Source organism: Gorilla gorilla, chromosome 11 (genome assembly GCF_029281585.2).
Source record: "Gorilla gorilla gorilla isolate KB3781 chromosome 11, NHGRI_mGorGor1-v2.1_pri, whole genome shotgun sequence".
Taxonomy (NCBI): domain Eukaryota; kingdom Metazoa; phylum Chordata; class Mammalia; order Primates; family Hominidae; genus Gorilla; species Gorilla gorilla.
The window spans coordinates 68,520,390-68,542,745 of NC_073235.2; the positions used below are offsets into that span (position 1 = coordinate 68,520,390).

The 22,356-nt window shown below is 34.1% G+C and overlaps 1 protein-coding gene across 7 annotated transcripts in view; it reads right to left on the bottom strand.

The window, feature by feature from the left end:
• SCN1A (sodium voltage-gated channel alpha subunit 1) overlaps window positions 1-22,356 on the bottom strand; it is a 137,137-nt gene that overhangs the window by 53,632 nt on the left and 61,149 nt on the right. The window contains exons 3-12 of one of the 7 annotated variants that reach the window (XM_063694961.1): window positions 16,499-16,617; window positions 14,341-14,430; window positions 12,564-12,692; window positions 10,780-10,871; window positions 9,642-9,911; window positions 6,162-6,225; window positions 4,903-5,044; window positions 4,046-4,252; window positions 2,315-2,599; window positions 948-1,328 (exon numbers count right to left, since the gene is read on the bottom strand). In XM_063694961.1, coding sequence (XP_063551031.1) covers window positions 948-1,328; window positions 2,315-2,599; window positions 4,046-4,252; window positions 4,903-5,044; window positions 6,162-6,225; window positions 9,642-9,911; window positions 10,780-10,871; window positions 12,564-12,692; window positions 14,341-14,430; window positions 16,499-16,617 — 1,779 coding nt within the window. Of the gene's footprint in view, window positions 1-947; window positions 1,329-2,314; window positions 2,600-4,045; window positions 4,253-4,902; window positions 5,045-6,161; window positions 6,226-9,641; window positions 9,912-10,779; window positions 10,872-12,563; window positions 12,693-14,340; window positions 14,454-16,498; window positions 16,618-22,356 lie in introns of those variants that run through there. The other 6 variants (XM_063694960.1, XM_063694958.1, XM_063694956.1 and 3 more) reach the window with 6 other exon arrangements.

Here is a 22,356-nt window from a genome sequence, read left to right on the forward strand (position 1 = left end):
CCTTATTTCTGAACTAATAGTAAAAGCCTAGTAACTTAAAAGTCCTACAAGTGATCAAGGCACTTGATTTTTGAGAAGGTAGCTATTTAATTTTAAGGAAGTATAAATGATTGCAACACACTTAGCTGCCATCTTATTTTCTGGACACAAGATGTAGATGGTCATTGACAACACAAACTCTATGTTAAAAAGAACACACACATGCTGCATGGACAACAGTTTCATCCAGGGTACCAAAGCAATAAGTCATCTAATTCTGACTTAGTCATGCCTCCTCATGCTGATATATTTCCAAGTGAGTAAACAGTCTAAGAAGAGGCAGCATCTGTTTAGAAATTCCTCGTCTGAGTATACATCCACAAACACATAACATACCTTTGTACACAGACAATTATTTTATCTGTCTGTATTAATAATGTATTTGTGTCTCTTCATTTAATTTTGAGAAGACCTATATCAGCATTTTTTAGTAAGAAAAATATGAGTACTAGGAGTATTAAGGTAACAATGAAGCTATCTACTTAAGCACAGTGTTTTTGAAAATCTAAACTAAAGCAGAGATCTTGAAGAATCCATTGGAAAGATTTATTATACACCCTTGACACTTAAACATAGAATCATTCATTTACTTTTATACCAGAGCCTTAGAGAATGTCCTGCTATCTAAATTCAGTGTGGGTATATAGCAAATCCTCCAACTGGAGGCAGTAATTATTGTGTCTAATCAATCCTTAGCACTTTTAATAAGTAAATGCATTCAGGTTTGTGCAGGAGACTGCTAAGGTTTTAAGTTTTAGTTGGTTAGTCTATTAAAGATATTACAAGATGCAGGTGCATTCACAGCGTGACCAACCAGGAATCATTCTCAAGGTTGCCGTTCTGTAGAAACACTGGCTGGTGCAGCAATAGTGAGCCAGCCATGCCTGAACTATTTAAAACTTCCTTACATTGTCATCAGTAGCTGGCTTATCTATTATCACCTCTGGCAGAAGCTGTCCAACAGGCGATGTAGGAACTGAAGGTCCACCAACCAAGGAAACCACACCATTGCAATCCACAGTGCTGTGCATCTTCCCATTCGCTGGAAACACTGCCAGCATCCGGGATGACCTACTGGTCTGACTCAGGTTGCTGTTGCGTCTCTCTGCATGTCGTCGGGGCACAAACAAGGAATCTCTACGGCTCTCGTTATCTTCAAAGGTGCTGTGCTCATCATCTGCGAAGTCGTTCTCAGATCCCACATCCTTTGCTCGCCCTCTAAAGCTGAAAAGGCTTGTTCTGCTATTTCGCCTTGGTGAAAATAGGGAGCCACGGATGCTCAACAAAGACTAGAAGTTTGAAAGAGCAAACAAATAAAGTCATATTAACATGGACCTTTGAATGTGATTTCATTTTGCAAGATTATGTAGAAGGAGATTTCAGCATTCGTAACAGAATATGGTTCATTCCTTTTGATTATCATTCTCATTTTATGTGCATTCACATTAAATTAAATTACCTTGGTAAAAGAAGGTTTCTAGCCCTTGGGATTAAAGAATGAGGAGATAGATTGCAACCTTAACATATTGAAACACACACACACACACACACACCCTGAACGACCATTTCTCAAGTTCAAAGGGAAACATCCTTAGAATATGGCAATGGACGTGGTAAACATTCAGTGAACACTGGCACCATGACCTTAACAAGGCCACCTTGGTTTTTATGGATCTTGTCTTTCAAAAACTTTCAACACTCCTCACAATTTACTTTAGTCCACCTTTCTAAAATCACTTTAATTATTATTTCTTTTTCACCTATAAGGCATTGTATTGTTGGAACTTGAAGTTCATACTTCTGAAATTCAGAGTCATGTGCCTTTTGATCAGGTGTACCATGACTAATATTTTCAGAAGCATGCATGGTGACTTCTAAAGAAGTTAGGGGGAAAAACAACATAAAATCATAAAATAACCTAAGGACATTCCTGATCGACTATCCAGAGTTCCACATTTCTTTTTTCTTAAAAGTGCTGAGGATCAAAAAGATTAGATGTCATTAGTTATAGACAAATATCAGCAGACAGTATCAGAATGACAGTCCAGTTCTCCTGACTGTCAACTTGGTGTTATCTTAACTACACCGAACTGTAGACTTACATATCTGTGGAGTAAAGTTTTTGCATAACTATGTGAAGAAGGGATGGGTTTAAATATAACACAACAGTGGTCGATTCAGTTGATAAAAATTCCTGAGTCCATTTTCTAATTCTCCCCCTCTCTCCCATGTTTTAATTTTCAACCATGCATCAGTAAACTCAGCAGTGCCATACCTGGTGTGGGGAAGAGTACCTCTTTTCATATGTCAATCGGTTCCCTTCAATGGAGAAGCGAAAACCTTTCCTCCTGATGCTGTCCTCAGATTCAGATTTTTGGAATTCATCCTCATCTTTCTCTTCCCCACCAGACTGCTCTTTCTGTTTTCTTTTCTTCCTCCGATTTCTTCTTTCCTTAGCACTCTTGGAACTCAACTTAGAGGCTTCAGATGAGCTGTCTGAGAGCCTGCCTGCTGCACTGGGCTCTCTGGAATGTTCTGAGGCAGTTGCCGTTGCTGCCTGCTATATTGAAGAGAAATGATTTTAACATAGCACCTGAAGAGACTGTATCTTTCTTTGAAAAGGCTGAAGTATTTGCATGGCTTTTAAAAAATATATTGAACTGACTGAAGATCATCTCACAGAGAAGATTCTCTGCAAGTATAAGAGGAGATTTTTTTTTCTTTCTACCTAATGAAGGCTTTTGGAGATAATTTGGTTTGCTCCATGGTAACATTTATTATGTCTCTGTTAATGCCCCACAGACCACGTATTCAAAAATATCCATCATGTATCAACAAGAAAATAAATTCATTACTTTTTGGGATTTGATTTACTTTAAAAATTGGTATTTAATTAGTGTTGTTTTCTTTTCTCCGAAAAAGAAACTGGAGTATGGAAGAAAAGCTGATGAGTTTAAGGCAGGGGAATGGGATAAGGACCTGAGGTCCTTTCTCTAGTTATTGAAATTGGATTGTCCAATACCCTCAAAATATTATTAATCCTATTTATGGACAGTTATAAAATCCCTTTCTCACCCATCCACAATATCCAGAAGAATGGGGAAGGGAGAATCAATAGTTTCTGCTGAGCAAGATAAGACATCCAGTTCTCCAAAAACTGTCCCCACCATCTTCAAATCAGTACTGGTTCTTAAGGGGCACATGGGCATGGAATAAAACAATGCTTTTTGATTATAGCTTGTACTGGTACTAAGATGACACTTTTTTATTATTATCATTGTTCCCAGAGTAACCTCGATAAATTAATTACTCTTGCATATAAATTAATATTTCTGAAACAACTTTCTTCTTTAGTAAAGACAATAAGTTTGTATGCTAAACAGAAAGATGAGAGAGATAGGAGAGGCATTTTATGATTTATCACACTGTGAGGACTAACACTTCACTATAAAAACAAGTAATCCTTTTTAGATGGTCAATCTGTGTAAGATTGGTAACATTCATATGTCTATTGGATGCTGCTATATCAGAGATCATTATATTATTTGATCACTTCCTTATAAAGGTAATAAAGCAACCACGTTAAAAGCCAACATATTTTTAGTTAAAGAAAAAAGGAGACTATGTTTAAGAACTAGAGGAGCAACTCTTCATATTATAACCAATAATTTCTTGTTCTAAGAAAAGATGATTTCCTCCTAATGCCAGTCTACTCATTGAATAAAAGTCTCTGACTTGAAAATACCCCAAAATAACATTTTCCCTTTACTTTGAGAATCTTAAGATGATTAAAATAGCATGAGAGAGTTCTATTGTGGTTATTATTATACACATCTCAAAATAAATAAAATAATTAAACTAAATAAAAGTAAGTGGATCATCAAAATATAGAAATCATTATTAATTCCTCATACCACCACCTGCTCTTAGGTACTCACTTTCTCTTCAATATTATGTAACAATCAGAACGATAAAAGGTCAGTGCCATGAGACAGGGCAGCTTTACCTGAGCTGCCTCCTGTTGCTTTTTAAGCTGTTCGATCATCTGCTGAAATTCGGCCTCTTTCTGTTCTGCTTCTTCCAAGGTGGCCTGATTCTGTTCCTCATAGGCCATGGCCACCACAGCCAGGATCAAATTTATTAGGTAGAATGAGCCCAAGAAAATGACCAACACAAAAAATATCATGTACGTTTTCCCAGCAGCACGTAATGTCTGCAAACAAAAATATCAGAATTATTTCTCAATATTATTTCACTAAGTGGTGGCTTCAACTTTCAATTTACTCATGTGTCTAGCAAAACTCAGATATAAATAGTAATTATGTTGGTCATAGCACCCTGTACTTTTTTTTTATTGTTTCTTTAACTTCAGCTTCTTCCTTCTCTCCTAGCTTGTGCATTCACACTATGATTTCTATGGCAGAATTTTTGTATTCACCAAGAATGAAACAGTCAATAAAATGCCATGGAGTCCTCCATTAAAGACCTGAGCCTTTAGGAAAGTCAAGGAACAGACCAAAGTTATCTTTCTATATCTGCTTCTTCATTTTCATTACTTCCCACCTGAGGGATAATATTTGAGGGGTTAGATAGGGCTGAAGGGAGAATGTGCCTTCTGTTTAGGACAATCTGTGTCTGAGAAGAGTAGGGAACAGGTTTTGAGCCAAGAAGAAATGGGAGAGAATTGCAATCCTTGGCATCACTCTGCTCAATATGTGTTATAATCAATAGGATAGAGGAACTCAAGTCTCGTTTCAAGTTCTGCTCTTTCTACTATATTATCATCCGGTTTTAATTTCATAACTCAATTGGTTTTCTTGTATACTTTTACTTAAATGGAGAGTGTGGTTCTTTAGTTCTCACCAGTTGATAAAGATTTTCCCAGAAGTCCTGAGTCATTAGTCGAAACAAGGACAAAAAAGCCCAACTGAAGGTATCAAAGCTTGTGTAGCCATAATTGGGATTTCTACCAGCTTTCACACACATATATCCCTCTGGACATTGGCTGCAAGTGGGGTAAAAGAAAGTATTACAAGTCGTTCTGCTGCCTTTTTACTCTGATACTATGCTATAATATTGCCTAGTCAGAAAGATTTGGTATTTCAAAATAAAAGTTTGACAAATAAGTAACTAATCTATTTCCCAACTTTTGACTGCATATAGTCTTATTAGCTACTTGGTGTCATCATTAAAATATGGTGCAGTGTTTCTAATAATATTTTACAAAATAATTTTTGTTGATAATTTGCATTTTCAACATCTCCATTTCATTTTTACTACTATGGAGTCTCCAGAGTTTATAGCTCAATATACTTATCTAAAAGAACAACACTGTTATTATTATATACTCCTAAAAAAGTAGGAACAGGATTAGTCCTCTTTTTGTATGTTTGCTGTTATATACAGTAGGTGTTTAATAGATATTTTTCTCTTTTTTTATACTTTTATTTGAAGTTCAGGGGTACGTACATGTACAGGTGTGTTATATAGATAAATGTGTGTCATGAGGGTTTGTTGTGTAGATTATTTCATCACTGAGGTATTAAGCCTAGTACCCACTAGTTATTTTTCCTGATCCTCTCCCTCTTCCCACCTTCCACACTCTGGTAGGCCCTAGTGTGTGTTGTTCCCTATATGTGTCCATGTGTTCTCATCATTTAGCTCCCACTTATAAGTGAGGACATGCGGTACTTAGTTTTCTGTTCCTGCAATAGTTTGCTAAGGATAATGGCCTCCAGTTCTATCCATATCCCTGCAAAGGACATGATCTAATTATTTTTTATGGCTGCATAGTATCCCATGATGTATATGTACCACATTTTCTTTATCCAGCCTATCATTGATGGACACTTAGGTTGATTCCATGTCTTTGCTATTGTGAATAGTGCTGCAATGAACATACATGTGCATGTGTCTAAAAGTATTACTTCTTGTTTTAGAAAACATAAATCTTACCTAATATTTACATAATCTCATACTTTATCAAAAACCTTACATATAGCAAATTAATGCCAATAAAATTAGTTGGCTGTTATCTTCAGTTTCTATAAAAAGAGAGAAAAGATATACATATGTATGTGTACATACAAAGATACACAGATACACACAAATTATTGACTTACCCTGCATCAGAGCTATTTCCACATAGTAGTGCATCTAAAAAACCCTCCAGGAAATAATGATATCCTGTTTGAAAAAAGAAAGTCATATGATGAACATTTGCATTGTTAAAAACACTCAAATGAGAACAGGAAGGTCAGGTTCTACTTTTAAGTTTATTGAGTAATCTTAAATATATAATTCATTCAAAGGCACAAGTATTTGTCTCTTCTCCCTCCAAATTCTAGATATTCTATCTAGATACTTTACAGTGCAAAGTATTTCTTCATTATGAAGAAATGGCATTAGATTAGATACAGTGCAAAGATATTTTAGACACTTTACAGTGCAAAGTATTTCTTCATTATGAATGTAAAGTTAGTGATAATGACAGGTACTAACATAATCTTTCAAAAAGGTATTAGCGTTTTTTCACCATTCTCACGAAAAAAATTCGTTCAGTAAAAATAGACAGGAATGACAGGAATTTCTTTGTTTTCGCAAAACAGCCACATATTTCAAAATAAAAGAATAGTATATTTTCTGATCCTCTCGCCTATATTTTTAACACTATACATTTTAATAATTAAGTATAACTTATATTCTCACATTTTCCAGAATATAGGCAACTTATAGTAAAATATGCATAAATCATATCAACAACTGAAATGAAAGCAATTTTAAAAAGTCTTAAATACTAAAGCTAAAATAATGACTATAGGTGAACACTACATTATCTCAAAGATTCCTGTTTCTTGCAAACTCCTTGGCTTCTTGCAACGTCCAGTTCTTCTATAACGTTTTCCTTGGTATTTTCAACTTTCTTTCTACTAAATATTGACATAATTAAGAACTCCCCTCACTGTGCTACCAGTAACCTGTATATACTTGAATTATTCTTAGGATGACACTACTATATTGTAATTATTTATTTACAAATATTCCTCCTAGAAAGTCCCGATCATTAATTATTTCTATATTAGTGTTTGTTTGAGACCGGGTAGCCTTTCTGTAAAGTTTATTGAATGAATAAGTAAATAAAAGACAAAAAGAGAAAAACATGGAATTAAACAATCAATGTTGGATTTTGTAAGAAGATATATTTTCTAGATGCTAAGTTTTCTGAGGAATTTATTCCATACATAGTTCTGTACAGGACACAGAAGCACATAAGGAAAAATATCATTTTTATTTCTAATATTCTGACTTCCTTGAACCTAGACAGGAAAGTTGACATAGTATTTCCTAACTTTCAATTAAAATTAAACAAAGAGAAAGGACTATAATAGTTTCTGGATGAATTTTTGATATCTCATATTTATAAATGAAGTTTTGCCCATTAAATTCAATAATCTAACCTTAATGATCAGCCTTAACTTGAGGAAAATATAATTTTTCAGTTATAATATTTATCTTTAATTTTAATAAATTTAATTTTCTATTATTTTCAGAAATGAACCATTTTATTTATATTTGCATTTGGTTTAAAATAAGAACCATAGATGTTTAGAGCTGAAAATTACCTCAGATATTACTTATTTATTTTACTTCGAGTATTGGAAAAATGCAGTCCAATAAATTTTCCCTAGAGAGAATAAACCCTAAATAACTCTCATAGTCAGTATTTTGAACTTAGATAAAACAAACAACAGATTTCAGGGAGTTGGTGATTGAAGTGGACCTACTGGCATTGTATCAAGTGAATAAGGAACATTTGTGTATTGCTCAGACACTGTTCTTAATCTAAAGATTAACAACTAAAGATTTACAACTAAATCTAAAGATTTTCAACTGTTGGTAAATTATTTATTAGCATATCACTGAATGTCATGGAAGAGTTCATTCGTATCAACCCAAGGTATTTTCCAGATTTATAACTATAAGGAGACACTGATTAGTACTTGCTTTTTAAACTATGCTATCATTACTTTAATAAATATCGAACAACTAGTAACTTTCTGTAATTAATCCTGTTTGTTCCACACAGTCATTGAAGTTTTCTTTTTTCCAAAATATTATTCATCACCTTAAAATAATAAAGATATACTATATTCAAGAACATCTAAAATCTTAGATGCATAGGTTTAATGTTTTTCCTTAAAAAGGACTTTTCCTTTTCTTATTAATCATGTTCTAACTCTCCTTGCTTTTGAAATATCACTACTGGCAGATTCTAAAATTAAAGAGAGAGGAAACTTGCACACTTTTTATTGTCACTTTCAAAAGAGAAAGGGTATTAGCACAATTATTATTTGTGAGACAGAGTCTTACTCTGTCACCCATGCTGGATGGAGTTCAGTGGCGTGATCATGGCTCACTGTAGTCTTGACCTCCCAGGTTCAAGTGATTTTCCCATCTCAGCCTCCTTAGTAGCTGAGACTATAGGTAAATGCCACCACACCCAACTCATTAAAAAAAGTATATATATATATATGTATATATATTTTTTTTGTAGAGAAGGGGTCTCACTATGTTGCCCACACTGGTCTCAAACTCCTGGCCTCAAGTGATCCTCCAGCCTCAGCCTCCCAAAGTGCTAGGATTATAGGTGTGAGCCACTGCACCCAACTAACATTTTCTATTACTGTCTCCTGAAGCTTTATTAACTGTAATTTTCTTCTTTTTGATGTAATACTACTTTTTAAAGATAAGATTTACTTTTAGGTATCACTTTATTTCCTTAAGGTAATAAAATATTCTATTAAACTATAACACTCTGAAGCCATGCATTACCTCCATTATTTTCCCCAGTGTACTATACAGTTTCTGATACATTAAAGACATTGTGTAATTAATGTATAATGAGTTACATTTGCATAGTACTGTAGAATTCGCAAAGGGCATTCACATATTTTATCTCCTTTCATTATATCAATCACCACAGGAAGAATGTATAGCAACCAAGGATCCTAGGAAAATTCTTTCTAGCTGAATTCTTCAGCCTTCCAAATGATGATAAAATAGAAAGTGGCATTTAGGAGTCAAAACTAGAGTAGTTATGAACAAAATTGTTAAATGTATGTGTAAGCCATTGATAAGGTGATTAACAAAATTCTTCTTTTAGTTCCAGAAATATAAATAATCTATTATTTAAAATCCAGGGGGTAGAAATACCAAATAGAATATAATTTTAAATATTGTTAAATAGTTGATTAGGTAATTTTCTAAAAGATCACGTCTTGTTATGTAATCATTTAAAAATATTTTTCATTCCTAGATGGAAGGCACATTAGCAATGAAAAGACTAAATATACGTGATAGTAATTCTTTTTTAGAGGGTGTTTTATTTATTTCATTAGCTTTAAATTTTAAATTTTAATTTTTGTGGGTACATGGTAGGTGTTTCTATATATGGGGTACATGAGATGTTTTGATACAGGCCTGCAATGTGTGCTAATCACATCATGTAAAATGGGATATGCAGCCCCTCAAGTATTTATCCTTTGTGTTACAAACAATCCAATTATACTTTTTAAGGAAATGTACATAACAATAATTCTTACTTGAATCTTGAATATATGACTTCCAGTCAAACTCAAAGACAGTTTCATTTATAAGTGTACCATTATAATTCACAGTTATATTCTTTTCTATACTATGTTCCTCCAAGGAAGCATTGGTGGGAGGCCATTGTATACATTTATTCCTCAGGTTGCCCATGAACAGCTGCAGCCCAATTAGAGCAAATACGCTCAGACAGAACACAGTCAGGATCATTACATCTGAGAGCTTCTTCACAGACTGGATCAGGGCTCCCACAATGGTTTTCAGGCCTGAAAGAAAAGTCTATTACTATGAAGACTTAACACATGTGAAATAATAAAAGCTTCACACAATTTTCTTGAAAACATAGATTTCATTCATAAATCCAAGAATGTTTCCAACGCTAGTGGAGAAGCAACACTTCATTGAAGGGGAAGAACTTATGAAGATAAACTCCAGAAATGTAATGATTTAAACAATGAAATGAAGATTCATATCCCATTATGTCGAGATAGAGTAATGGAAGGTTCATGTTCTTCATGGAGCCTATATTAAGGAAAGGGCCTTGTCTTTTTCCTTTTTGCTACTGAAACTTGTCTCACATTTTCATTAGGGTCAGAGGTCAGTTTTATAACAAAATACCTGAATAAATATTTTAAAATTCCTATTTATAAGTAGGAAAGATTTTGCTGTACAACCGAAAATGCTCTGCAGTATAATTGTGCCTTAAGATAATAAATCCTCCATGCAGACTCACACTATTCTTTATTGTCTTATTCCCTTCTTTTTTGTTAGCAAAAAACTTAGAAGATTTGCATTGTATACACATAGTCATTAATGACTCTAATGAATAAGAAATTACAGATTGGCACCTTTAAAAGGGAGCAAATTCTCGATAAAACTAACATGGTGAAAAAAAAAACAAACAAACCCATGATATTTGTAAGTGCAGATCACCTTGACCTCAAATTACAGTATCTCACACATAAGACATTGTTAAACTCCAAGGTTGATAAAGCTTATGTCTAAACAATAAGAATCATTTTCTTTGAAACACCTAGTCTTATGATTCCTGATTTTCTGTAAAACTGAATGTCAAGCAGAGAAGGATGCTGAATCACATGATGGGTCCGTCTTGTTATCTAACCTTGCTCTCACCTGGAATGACTGAGATCGTCTTCAATGCTCGGAGAACTCTGAATGTTCTCAATGCCGAGACATTGCCCAGGTCCACAAACTCTGTGACGTACCTGTAATAGGGAGTTCACACACAAACACAAAAACAGGACACAAAGAAAAAGCTGTAGGTACAAGGAGCCTACGCTTTACTCTAATCACTTCTTACCTGGAATTACAGAAATAGTTTTCAAAGCTCTCAAGACTCTGAAAGTGCAAAGAGCTGAAAAATTGCCTAGGTTTACAAATTCTGTTACAAACCTGTAGAATTAAATGAGAATTATTCAAGATTTTAGCAGGATTTATATTACTTGCGTAGGTCTTTTATAAAGACCTTCTTGGTGATTTTAAATGATAAATATTATAAGTGGCAAATCAGGAATTAGATTCCATCATTAATCTTTGTTCACATAATTTAAGGCCATTAGCTAAATGTAAACTTCATAAAGTAGGCATCCTTGTTGTCACTCTGGAAAGCAATGCAACCAACATCATGTGTAACTTGTAAAAAGAAAGTAAATCTTGGCTATGGTTTAGGGTTTTAGTTAGAAAAAAATATATGAAATCACCCAACAGAAATTTAGGCATGAAAAGGCAGTTTGCCTTACTGCTTTTATATATGAGATAAAATTTTCCTAGTGTAACTTTTAAATAAAAGTTAAGCAAATTAAGAACAATATTTTATGAGGGTCCAGTGCTGCGCCTATTGTTACTGCCATTTTGTTCTTAAGAAATAGAAGTCCTGTAGGCCTTCTTTTGAGCTGTGAACAGAGAGCCTAGCAAAGAATTGGCTCATCCTGATCAGATAGGAAATTAAGACCAGACATTCGGAGTCCTGAGTATATCAGTGCCACCTCTCCTGCTCCTATCCACTACATCACAACTGTTAGAGGCCAAAAAAATCAGCTCCTGAAGGAAGGATGAGGGTAAGTGTTGTTGGGCTGCCTCCTTCTACACTCTACTTTCACTTAGTCTGGAATGGTTTTCTATTATTTTTCTGGGTCTCTTCCTGAGGAAGTTTGCCACTAGAAAAAAAAGCATTGGGGTGCATAAACTGTGCATACTACTGAGTGGATATGAATAGGAGATAAGGATAAGGAAGTTTATGTTCAGACTAAAGAGATGAAGAGAGCCATAAAAGAAGAAAAGAAGAAAGAAAAGGGGTCAGGAGAGAAACAGAAAGAGGCAGAGAGAATGTATTCCTCTACAGGTCTTAGAAATCAGTAATTTAATATATTAAAAACATAATATTTCAGGTATCTTCTTTCTTCTCTTAGTTTGATTTGTCAGATCGTTTTGATGCTAGTAGATACTTACTTTCGATTATTCTACCAAACCAATAAAAGAAGCTGTGTGTAATATGAGCAAGGTCATTGCAAATTTGTGTAGCCAATAGAACTGTTTTGTGGCTGTAATTTTTAAAGTGATTTTCACAGATGTATTACAAATATGCTTGTGTTTTGACATTAGATTGTGTGTGTTCATATGTGTGTGTGTGTTTGTGCATGTGTGTGTGGAAGAGTGGCATATGTGATATTTTCTGACAGATGCTACGTGTGAAAATTGTAGTTTTCAACTACTGCAAAGCCTTCATGCTATAGTGAAATTCCACTTAGACCTTTGTTGTGCTAAATTGAAATCCAGAGTTTGAATGTATAAATCACACCAAAATATTCTACAGGTAAAGCAAACCTATTCGTAAAAGCATAAGCACTGATGGAAAATCAAACTATGTTCTCTCTTAAAGTTTCAAAAAAGGCACTTACGCAAATGTAATGACAGTGAAATCGAGCCAGTTCCATGGATCCCGAAGGAAAGTAAAATCTTCTAAACAGAATCCCCTTGCAATAATTTTTATAAGTGATTCAAAAGTATATATTCCTGTGAAGGTGTATCTGAAAACAAGCATCCAAAAAATTTGATAAAGTAACAGTGTTTTTTTCATAGCATACCAATTTCTTATCACTACATCAGTGGAATAGATAAATACTAAAAAAGAAAACTAAGCAGATGGATTTTAATTTCATACAAATGAAACATAGCCCTAAATTTAAATTCAGCTTCCTAACACAAAGAGTTGTTTCGTAAAGTGTCTTAAGAGTAGTGTGAGAAATACAAGGTATATGAAATCTATTTAGCCGTTGTCCGAAATGTCTTGGTATTTACGTAAATATAGTCTCCTGAGAAATATTTAGTATGTTTACATGATGGAATAGCCAATCAATAATATTGCAGAAGCATGAAATGGTTTTCTTTTAGGGAAAAAAAATCTCAAGTTTAATGGTGTTCTAAGAATGAGAGGAAATTGACAAATTAGCACGTGGTTTTTTTTTTTTTCTACAAGATAATTTAACTTGCTTGGAACAAGGACTTCTTTAAAATCAAAGTAAATATTTCTAGGGTTATAAGAAGTAAAAATTTAATTTAGAATAAAATTCTTGTGATAATTCAGAAACTTAGGTGTTTCCAGAGTTTAAATCTTCTACTCAGAAATTGGGGTGTGAGAGTGGCATAAAATCACAAGAAAACTAGGGCGACTGAAAACCTGTGGGGCCTCCCATATTAACTTCAATACTTTAGAATTTTTTTGTATATAAAATTTATTATTTTCTTCAAGATGTCATGTTTCTTATTGGTTTCAGCCTGGAAGTGTCTAGGAAAGGAGACACTCTTGGAAATAGGTTGGTGCAAATGTTGGTGGACACTCTTGGAAATAGGTTGGTGCAAACATTAGCTTCAATTGAAGGTAATGGCAAAAACCACAATTATGTTTACACCAACCTAATACTTCTGTAGTTGCTATGGGTCAGCAGCTGTATAGTAACAGGCATTACAAATAGGAAGTGTGGGCAGGTGAGCAGCTATGGTTAGAGTAGCCCAACTTCAGTTATCACAAATCTGGCCTCTGTGCTTCGAAGGTATCCCCAGAACAGAGAGATCATCAATATAGTTAGTAATGCTTCTGGTTTCTGAAAGCTCTACAAAAAGTTCCACTTCTGTTAGTTTAGTCTTCAGTCTACTGAATTTTCAAGTTCTACAGCCCTGAAACTTTGGATTATTTTTCAATTTGTTGGTGACCACGCTTGGAACTATATTGGCCTGACATGAAGTGAATGTGCCTGATGGAAATGAAAACTTTGCGAGGTTCAATGTTGTCTTCACATGGCATTTGTAACTAACCCTTTTTGATTCTTGATTCAATGTATTTATCTGGAATTTAACTGGAACCAATGTCTACCATATTGGCTCTTTTCTGCAATGCTTTGACCACATTTGGTTTGGCTACTGTAGATTTTAAAGAAAAAGGGGTAAATGTCCAAGAGTGGTGGTCTTCAGGTGAACACCAGGTACAGGCAAAAGAGAGTGATAATCAGTATAACGCCAACAGGCCTGAGGGCCAATGAGCATTGTCCTCTTGCTGCGTAATTTTGTCTAGGAATGACTTTAATAAAATGCTCTTCAGTTTTATTTTAAGACTACGTTAAGACACAGTTTCAAAATCCCAAATGTATATATGTTATTAAGAATGTAAGTTGAACTTACTCTACATTCTTTGTCCAATCAGGAGGGTTACTCATTGTCATAAACACACAGTTTGTCAAAATAGTGCACATAATTAGCATGCTGAATAATGTAGGTTATTGTTAAGGAACACACAAAAGAAAATCAAAATCCAAGTATTATATTACAAAAAGCTAACATTGAAAAGCCCAAACTGCAGCTTAGCCAAAATTCAGGGATAAATGCATTGTGGGCAAGTCATCTAATCTCTTTAAATTTCAATATCTTCATGTGTAAAATGTGGGTAATAATATCACCTTCGCTGAGTATTTGTATAGATTAAATGAGGTAATGTATATGAAAGCATTATATCAGTATAAGGTGTTGTTTTTACAACTATTATTAAATCAGTATATTCACCTCCCAGAGAACTTCAGTGGGAAGATATTTTTGTGCTACCTGGAGTTGCACAGTTTTTCAGCAGAAAGTATTGACTTGAGCTCATTCAGGCGAATAAACTAGTAAATTGTTGAGGAAGGCCACTTATCTGCAATATTGTAATTTCTTAAACACATCTTATCCAACATAGTTCAACGCATGAAAACAATTTGTAGTCAAAGTACAGCACGATGCTAATTGTTGGGTTGCTCTATTTTGACTGAGTTTATACAAGTGCAGCAGCATTCGATAACATTAAAAGTGAATATTCTTGAAGGTTGGCACTTAACATGATGGGAATGTAATTAAAATTCAACATAGCAAAGTGATGTTGGCCAAGAGACTCAACCTCTCTGTGCCATTGCCTTGTATCTTTTCCTACTTCTCTACAATGGAGCTAATAATGTACTCATTTTGTAATGTAACCATTTCTACATGCAGATTAAATGAGTTAATATATTGGAAATGCTTGGAACAGTCACAGTACGTAAGTAAATATACTCTAAGTGGTAGCTAAAACAAATGAACAGACATAACAGAATTATAAAACTGAAAGGGACCCTAAAAATTAGTTTATCACTATATTTTAAAAATCAGGGAAATAAGGCCTTACTAAGCTCTAGAGGAATCAGATAAAGGGCCCAGGACTAGAATATAAGTTTCCTACATTAAGATCCAATATTCTTTCCACTATAGTTTACTGCCAAAACAAAAATTTTCCATAATTGAAAAAGAAAGTTTTCATCAAATGACCACATGATGGCGCTAGGAATACAAACTGGGACAAGGAAACTTCCGTAAGTGTAAAAAACCCTATCATATGATTTTTATGTTTCAAATCTTTTAATTTTAGTAATAGCATATTTATACCACTAAAGAAATTTCTTGCTATCATATTAAAATTAGAATGGCCGTTTAAATTTTAGAATCCTTTAAAAAAAGTATGAGCTTATGATAATTATAATGGTATTTTAATATCTATTATTGTCAAAGCTATCAAACAAGATACAATCAGAAGTGAATTGTTTTCCTAAATTGATTAACAAATGAATTTAGTCGTGGAGTCCTTTTTAACACCAATGGGAATCATGAAACCAAATCCCTTAAGACCATTTGGAAATATATGCCAACTTCTCTCATTAACTTCCGGAGTCTTTACTAAGCAAACAGTTTTGCACGGCAGCATCATAACTCATGACTTGAATTTGAAATTCAGCCAATATTCCAGTACTTCCCTCACAAAAATCATCAGGAAATTTCAAGAATTAACTAAGTACTGGCCAAAGACTCCTGACATTCTCTGACAGCAAATATACTTAAAGGTTTATTCTAAGATACACTGAAGTGTTTTATATCATAACTATGGATAAACTTGAGTCTGGAAGTAGATTTTTCTGTTATCATATCATTGCTCACTCAAAATTCTACACCATCACAAACTTTGTATAAAGATGGTAGAGGTAAACATGGTTATCTTACTTTAGATTTGTAGGATTCAATACATATAAGTGTTTTTAGAAAGATAACAAAAGTACATAAATACATGTTTATATATAATATATAAAATGTTAAAGACTGCATGTTTCAATAATGTCTATGTGATTAATGAACTTTAAGAATGAGGCTAATATGACAAAGATGCAAAATGAGAGTGATGAAAACTATATAATATGGACATTTCCCAGCTTAATTTGATATTTAGCTATAAAGTGCTTACAGATCATGTACAAATAGTTAATATTAATCACTTGAAAAAGGATATGAATGTACCAAAATCTTAATAGCTATTTTCCTAAGAGGATTGAAGGGAGTTAAAATGTACAGGGCAGAGGTGGCACTGAACCGGAAGATGGCCTTCCCTTTATTCAATACTATAAAAGTCTGTAAGACAGGAACACAACATAGAAGTATGAAAGTATAAACCACTTAAACTCTGTTATCTACTTTCTGTTACTTGTCATAATAAATTATTCTAAAGTTAAATGAGAAACCAGCACAATAACAATTTCTAAAGTGCACCATGAAAACAAACTGTCACTGGATCTCTTCTTAATTAGAGAGGAAATCCAATGATACCACTTACCTTTTACCTAATACTTACCCTCAGTTTTATTGTACATAAGACAATTAGCCAAGAGAAGTCATTTATTTTCTTGATATTTTAAGTGTCTGAGTTAAATGAAAATCTTAAATGGGTGCACATTTCATTTCATTCCAAAAAACTTAAGGCACTACATGCTTTTTATAGTGATTTCAGCTTTCCCAATTCAAATATCTTGAAAATTAATCCTGTGGAATGCAAAATCATTCAATAGAACTGATACTATTTTTGAAATAAAGATTGTTTTTACCATCTATCCTCATAAAATAAACATTATCACTCTCTTCGTAATAGAAAATAAAAACAGCCACCATCAAACCCACTCTTGGGTTAGATGGATGTAATCCAATAATTGATTTCTGGAGGCCAAGATCCCTAGAGAGTACCGGTTGACCAGGAGTGCTAAATTCTGTACTGGGATTTCTGAGTTAGCTGACATATTGAATTCTAATCCCAATTGACTTCCTATCTTATGCAGTGCTTTCTTATCACAGAGGAGAAGCTCAAAGCCCCTGAAGAATCCTGGGATCCATGAATGTGAATGAAATTCCTTCCAAAAATTAGACTTATTTGAGATCAATTGGCAGTGGGCAGACAAAACATTAAAGAAGCAACATGCAAGGGTGTAAAAAGGGCTCTGACTCAATGTTTTCCAAGGTGCTTACTTATATTTAGACAGAGCCAGGGAGAAAGCCTTTATCTCTGTGAAGAGCATATTTGGGGAAGGAAATTTTAAGCTTCTTGATTTTAAATTCACCCATTCTTCAAAAGATTTCTTTTCTAAGCCTTAGGATGCATATCTGCACAGATCATGTTATGATACAGCAAGCATAAACTTTACTTTTATTTTCTACTAAGAATCTTTGTATAGTCTTAGCTCATTAACAGATTTCCCCTATACTTGCAGGATTTTCTAAATTCAAGTAAAGCAAACCCACCCTCCCACACCCCTACCCGCTAAATATTTATGGAGTTGGTTTTTGAAAATTAAGCACTTTCTATCTGGTATGGGTAGAAGTGTCCTAAACTGGCTGTGAAAGTATGGTCCCCCAACCAGTACTGGTTAAGTATAGATATGGAGAGTCCATGTTTAGAAATTCGTAAGGCAATTTGGCCAATTAATGTTGTGTCTGTCTATTCTAATAATAAAAAAGTAGGGGGATGTTGTTGTGGGCCTGTTTTTCATTTCAGTTTTCTAGAAACTAATTTTTACTTCATTTTATAGAAGAATAGAGACCTCACATCCTCAACAGAATTTGAGAAGCACTGCTCCAAGTCTCACCTCTGCCTGCATTCCCTCTATCATCTTTGAAGGAGTATGAGTCCAGAAAACAGATAGAGCTTTACCACAAAGTGCATTTGAAGGAAGGGAGAATTTCACCTGTGCTTACTAGAAGAACAATCCCCTGTGCCAACAATACTTAGCCCTCTTTTTCTCTGATTCATTGAGGGATTCTGTCCCTGAATGACACTGTGAGATCATCGTAAATCTGAACAGACTTGTGCAATGCAAATGCCTTTGCTGTGGGGGAATATGAGCATGTAAGGACACGGAAAGGCCCAAAGTGAGCTAGCTCAGGAATAAATATGGTCCACCTTTCAAATGTACTGCATATACTTCCTTTCCTCCCAGATATGCTGAGTAAAATCTGAAAGAAATATTAGGGGCTCAGATGGCCAGGCGCAGTGGCTCACGTCTGTAATCCCAGCACTTTGGGAGGCCAAAGTGGGCAGATCACCTGAGGTCAGAAGTTTGAGACCAGCCTGGCCAACATGGTGAAACCCCATCTTTACTAAAAACACACAAAAAAATTAGCTGGGCCTGGTGGTGGGTGCCTGTAATCCCAGTTGCTTGGGAGGCTGAGGCAGGAGAACAGGAGAATCGCTTGAACCCAGGAGGCGGAGGTTGCAGTGAGTCAAGATCGCGCCACTGCACTCCAGCCTGGGTGATGAGAGCAAAACTCCATCTGAAAAAAAGAAAAAGAAATATTAGGGGCTCAGGTAGGAGAACCAGTAAAAATATAACACAGAATATATATATTTTAAAATAAGAATCTCTTGATTTCAGATAATATTAAAAGCTAATTTTGAAACAAATAGTAGTGATACAAAGAGATAATGAGAAAGAAATGACAATCCATAGATGGCCTAAATCATGGGCTGGAGTGTGAGGATAATCAAGATGGTACTGTTTGTACCTCCGTGGATAAGGAAAATAACCAGGCTCATCCTAAGGAGACAGGACCATACTTAGAAGAGAACACCTGTGATGCTGGCTCCTTGGCCACTGTTCAGCCCAAACCATGACCAGAGGTAATAAATGACCAAAACAGAAAAGACAGACAAGGAATGGTAAAGTAAAAGGCAAAGCTAGAGATCTAAAAGAAGGGAGGGGAAATATTTCTGCCCTGAGTACTAAAAAGTAATAGAGGCAAGATTCAGAAACCAAACACAAAAGGGTCCAAAAAGGAAGTCTGCCTAGAAGTAAAAAGAGCAGAGGATTCTAGACAAAAATCGGGGAAAGGTGGGGACAGACAGAAATCTGTTAAAGGACACAAAATTACAACTAGATAGGAGGAACACATTCTAGCTCTCCACACCACTGTACGATGACTATAGTTAAAAATAATTTATTATATAGTTTCAAATAGCTGGAAGGAAGATATTGAATGTTCCCAACACAAAAAATGATAAATGTTTGAGATGATGGATATGCTAATTATTCTGATCTGATCACTATACATCATATGTATTGAAACCACTATATGCCTCATAAATATGTACAGTTATTATGTGTCAATTTAAAAAATAAGATAAAAGGAGGTATAAAGGGCTGAAACTCAGTAAGATGAGTTTAATGAAACCAAAGCACTCTCAATGTTTATATATGATTCTAAATCTAGAAGTCCTTTGACACAGAGAAAATTAATACTTTGACACAAAAGTTAAAAACAAATGGGCATAATTATCAATTGTTCAAGCCTTAGATGAAAACATTTACTGATTTTACAGTGTATTCCCTTTATTCATTTAAAAAATTTAAAGAATGTGTAGAAGATTATTTTGTAACAAGATTTATATGTGCAATGGAAAATACTTGCAAGTTGAATTTATAAATGGAATTGGTAAGGTTTTTACTGAACAACAGTATTTGTTTTGCTTTAATTTTTCATAAGACATACTGTTGTGCAAGACATCCTTGCTACCCAGGAAGCTAACAATAAGGCCAACATTAAAGTACCATTTTTTTCGTAGGATTTCTTCTGTGAGAACTCCATTTTTCTCAGATTGAAACATACATGCTTATGTGCAAACTTCATAGATGTAGCTTTAAGGTGTTGATGGATTTTAAACAGCCTTCCAATAAAGCAACAGTACCCAGACTTGTATAGCAACCCAATATGTATAATTTTAAATATGATAGCACTTTCATGTCAGAGTAAGTTCCATTTGGAATGTCAGTCTTATTATATGTAATTGATCTTATGTTTATTTCCTCAGCTGTCTGTATCTTACCTCCTTGTAATTGCTTACATAGCCAAGAAGCCAATCATTCAGTTTATAAGTGTTAAGAATTAATAAAAGGATACTTGTTTCCAAGGACTCTCAGATACAACTTTCTCCCAAAAGTGGCATTGATGATATTGAAGGGAGGGAAGAGTCTGAAGGAAATACTGTTTACTTACAACAAATACTTAAGTAGCTCTAGAGTTTTCAAATATATAAATATTTGCCTTCCCCGCTATATGTATAAGAAAGGGCTCCAAGAGGGAAGAGTTCAAAGACTAGCTAAGATATTGCTGTACCTTAAACTGTATAAACAAATATTATGTAGCTTTAAGCTAATCAAGATTTATGAACTATTAAATTGGGTGACTTTTTAAAAACTTTTTAAAAGAATGTATTGGTTAGCTTATCATAGTGAAGTATCTTAGCATCCTTTAAATCTAATTAGTTCAACAAAGATTTCATTAATACAACTTATCAGGTTAACTTTTATTGCATTAAGTCATTCGAATAAAAAAGAAACAGTTCAAAGTTGGTGGTGGAGGAGAAAAGGTTTATACAGTAGTATCTAGCCCAAAACAAACCCCTTTTTACCACCCAAGGCTCATAGGAACATTGACATGACTGGCTCCAGTTACAAGCAGCAAGACTTTGTGGTTTAGTACAATTCAGGCACATCTATGACTATTCTTAATATTTGTCCTTCAGTTCATTTGTTATAGTGCCAAAACAAATGCTTTAATTGAAGTTCTACAAAGAAATAGAACTGTTTGAAATTAATAACATTATTTTAACATGTGGATAATTTTCTGCTTCAAAACAAATGTTGAAGCATGGCATTGTAACTGAGGTAACAACTAGATTTTATATATGAAAAATCACTTTACAGACTTATTTGCAGGAATGTAACATTCATACAATAGGGTTGTTCTAGCTTGTCACTTATATCTTCATATACAGGTACCAAGTTTATTGAGCATATATACAATAAGTTGGTAATTATGTATGAGCATTGCAGACATCCGGAAATGAGCAGGGACCTAGTTTAGGTCCAATTGTTAATTTCAATTGATGGCAATTCAAAATACATGTATTAACTGTTTAGTACAATATTTGCAATGCCCTGTGCTACATTCTAAAGAGAAAACAAAGATACATAGGTTATGACACCAAGACATTTATAAACTAGGAGATGCTCAACTATTTGTTTTAATAGAATATAGAAGAATTGATGAAGGTTTACCTTGACCAGCACTTTCCAACAGAAATATAATGTAAGCTACAAATCTGAGCTACAGTTATGATTTTAAATTTCCTGAGAGCCACATTAAAAGAAAAACAAAGCAGGTGAAATTAATTTTAACAGTGTTTTCTTTAAACCAACATATCTGAATTATTATCATTTGGGAATGAAATTTATATAAACAATTTTTGAGATATGTATATTTTTATACCAAGTCTTAGATCTTTGAAATCTGGAGTTACACTTACATATTTCAAATACTCAATAGCTACACAAGGCTAATTAATCTCTGCTGTATTGGGCAGCACAGACCTAAACTTAAACCATCCATTGTTCAGCAAGCTCATACCTTCTTCAGCAGTCCTTGCCATGTGAAAATCATTTCTGGTTTTAAAGAAAAAGCAAGAAGGAAGTTATATAGAAAAATTCATAATAACCCTGGTAATTAACAGTTTAATAATCTGGGAAGCGGAAGCAACATTATGAAAATATAAGTATGATTTGTTTTATCTTATGTTAAGAGTGCAAACTCTGAAATTAGATTTCTGATTCAAAAGCTAACTTTGCTGCCTTCTAGCAGTGTGATCCGGAACAGGTTTCTTAACTTTCTGTGACTCAGTTACCTCACTTGAAAACAGAATAAATGTACTTAGCTTACAGAGGTGATGTGATTCCAATTTAGTCGGTCAGATTTTGATACCTAGTTTTTATACTTTAAATAAGTAATCCAGATGATTCTGTCATAGCAGGGCTGTTAATATGTTTGTTA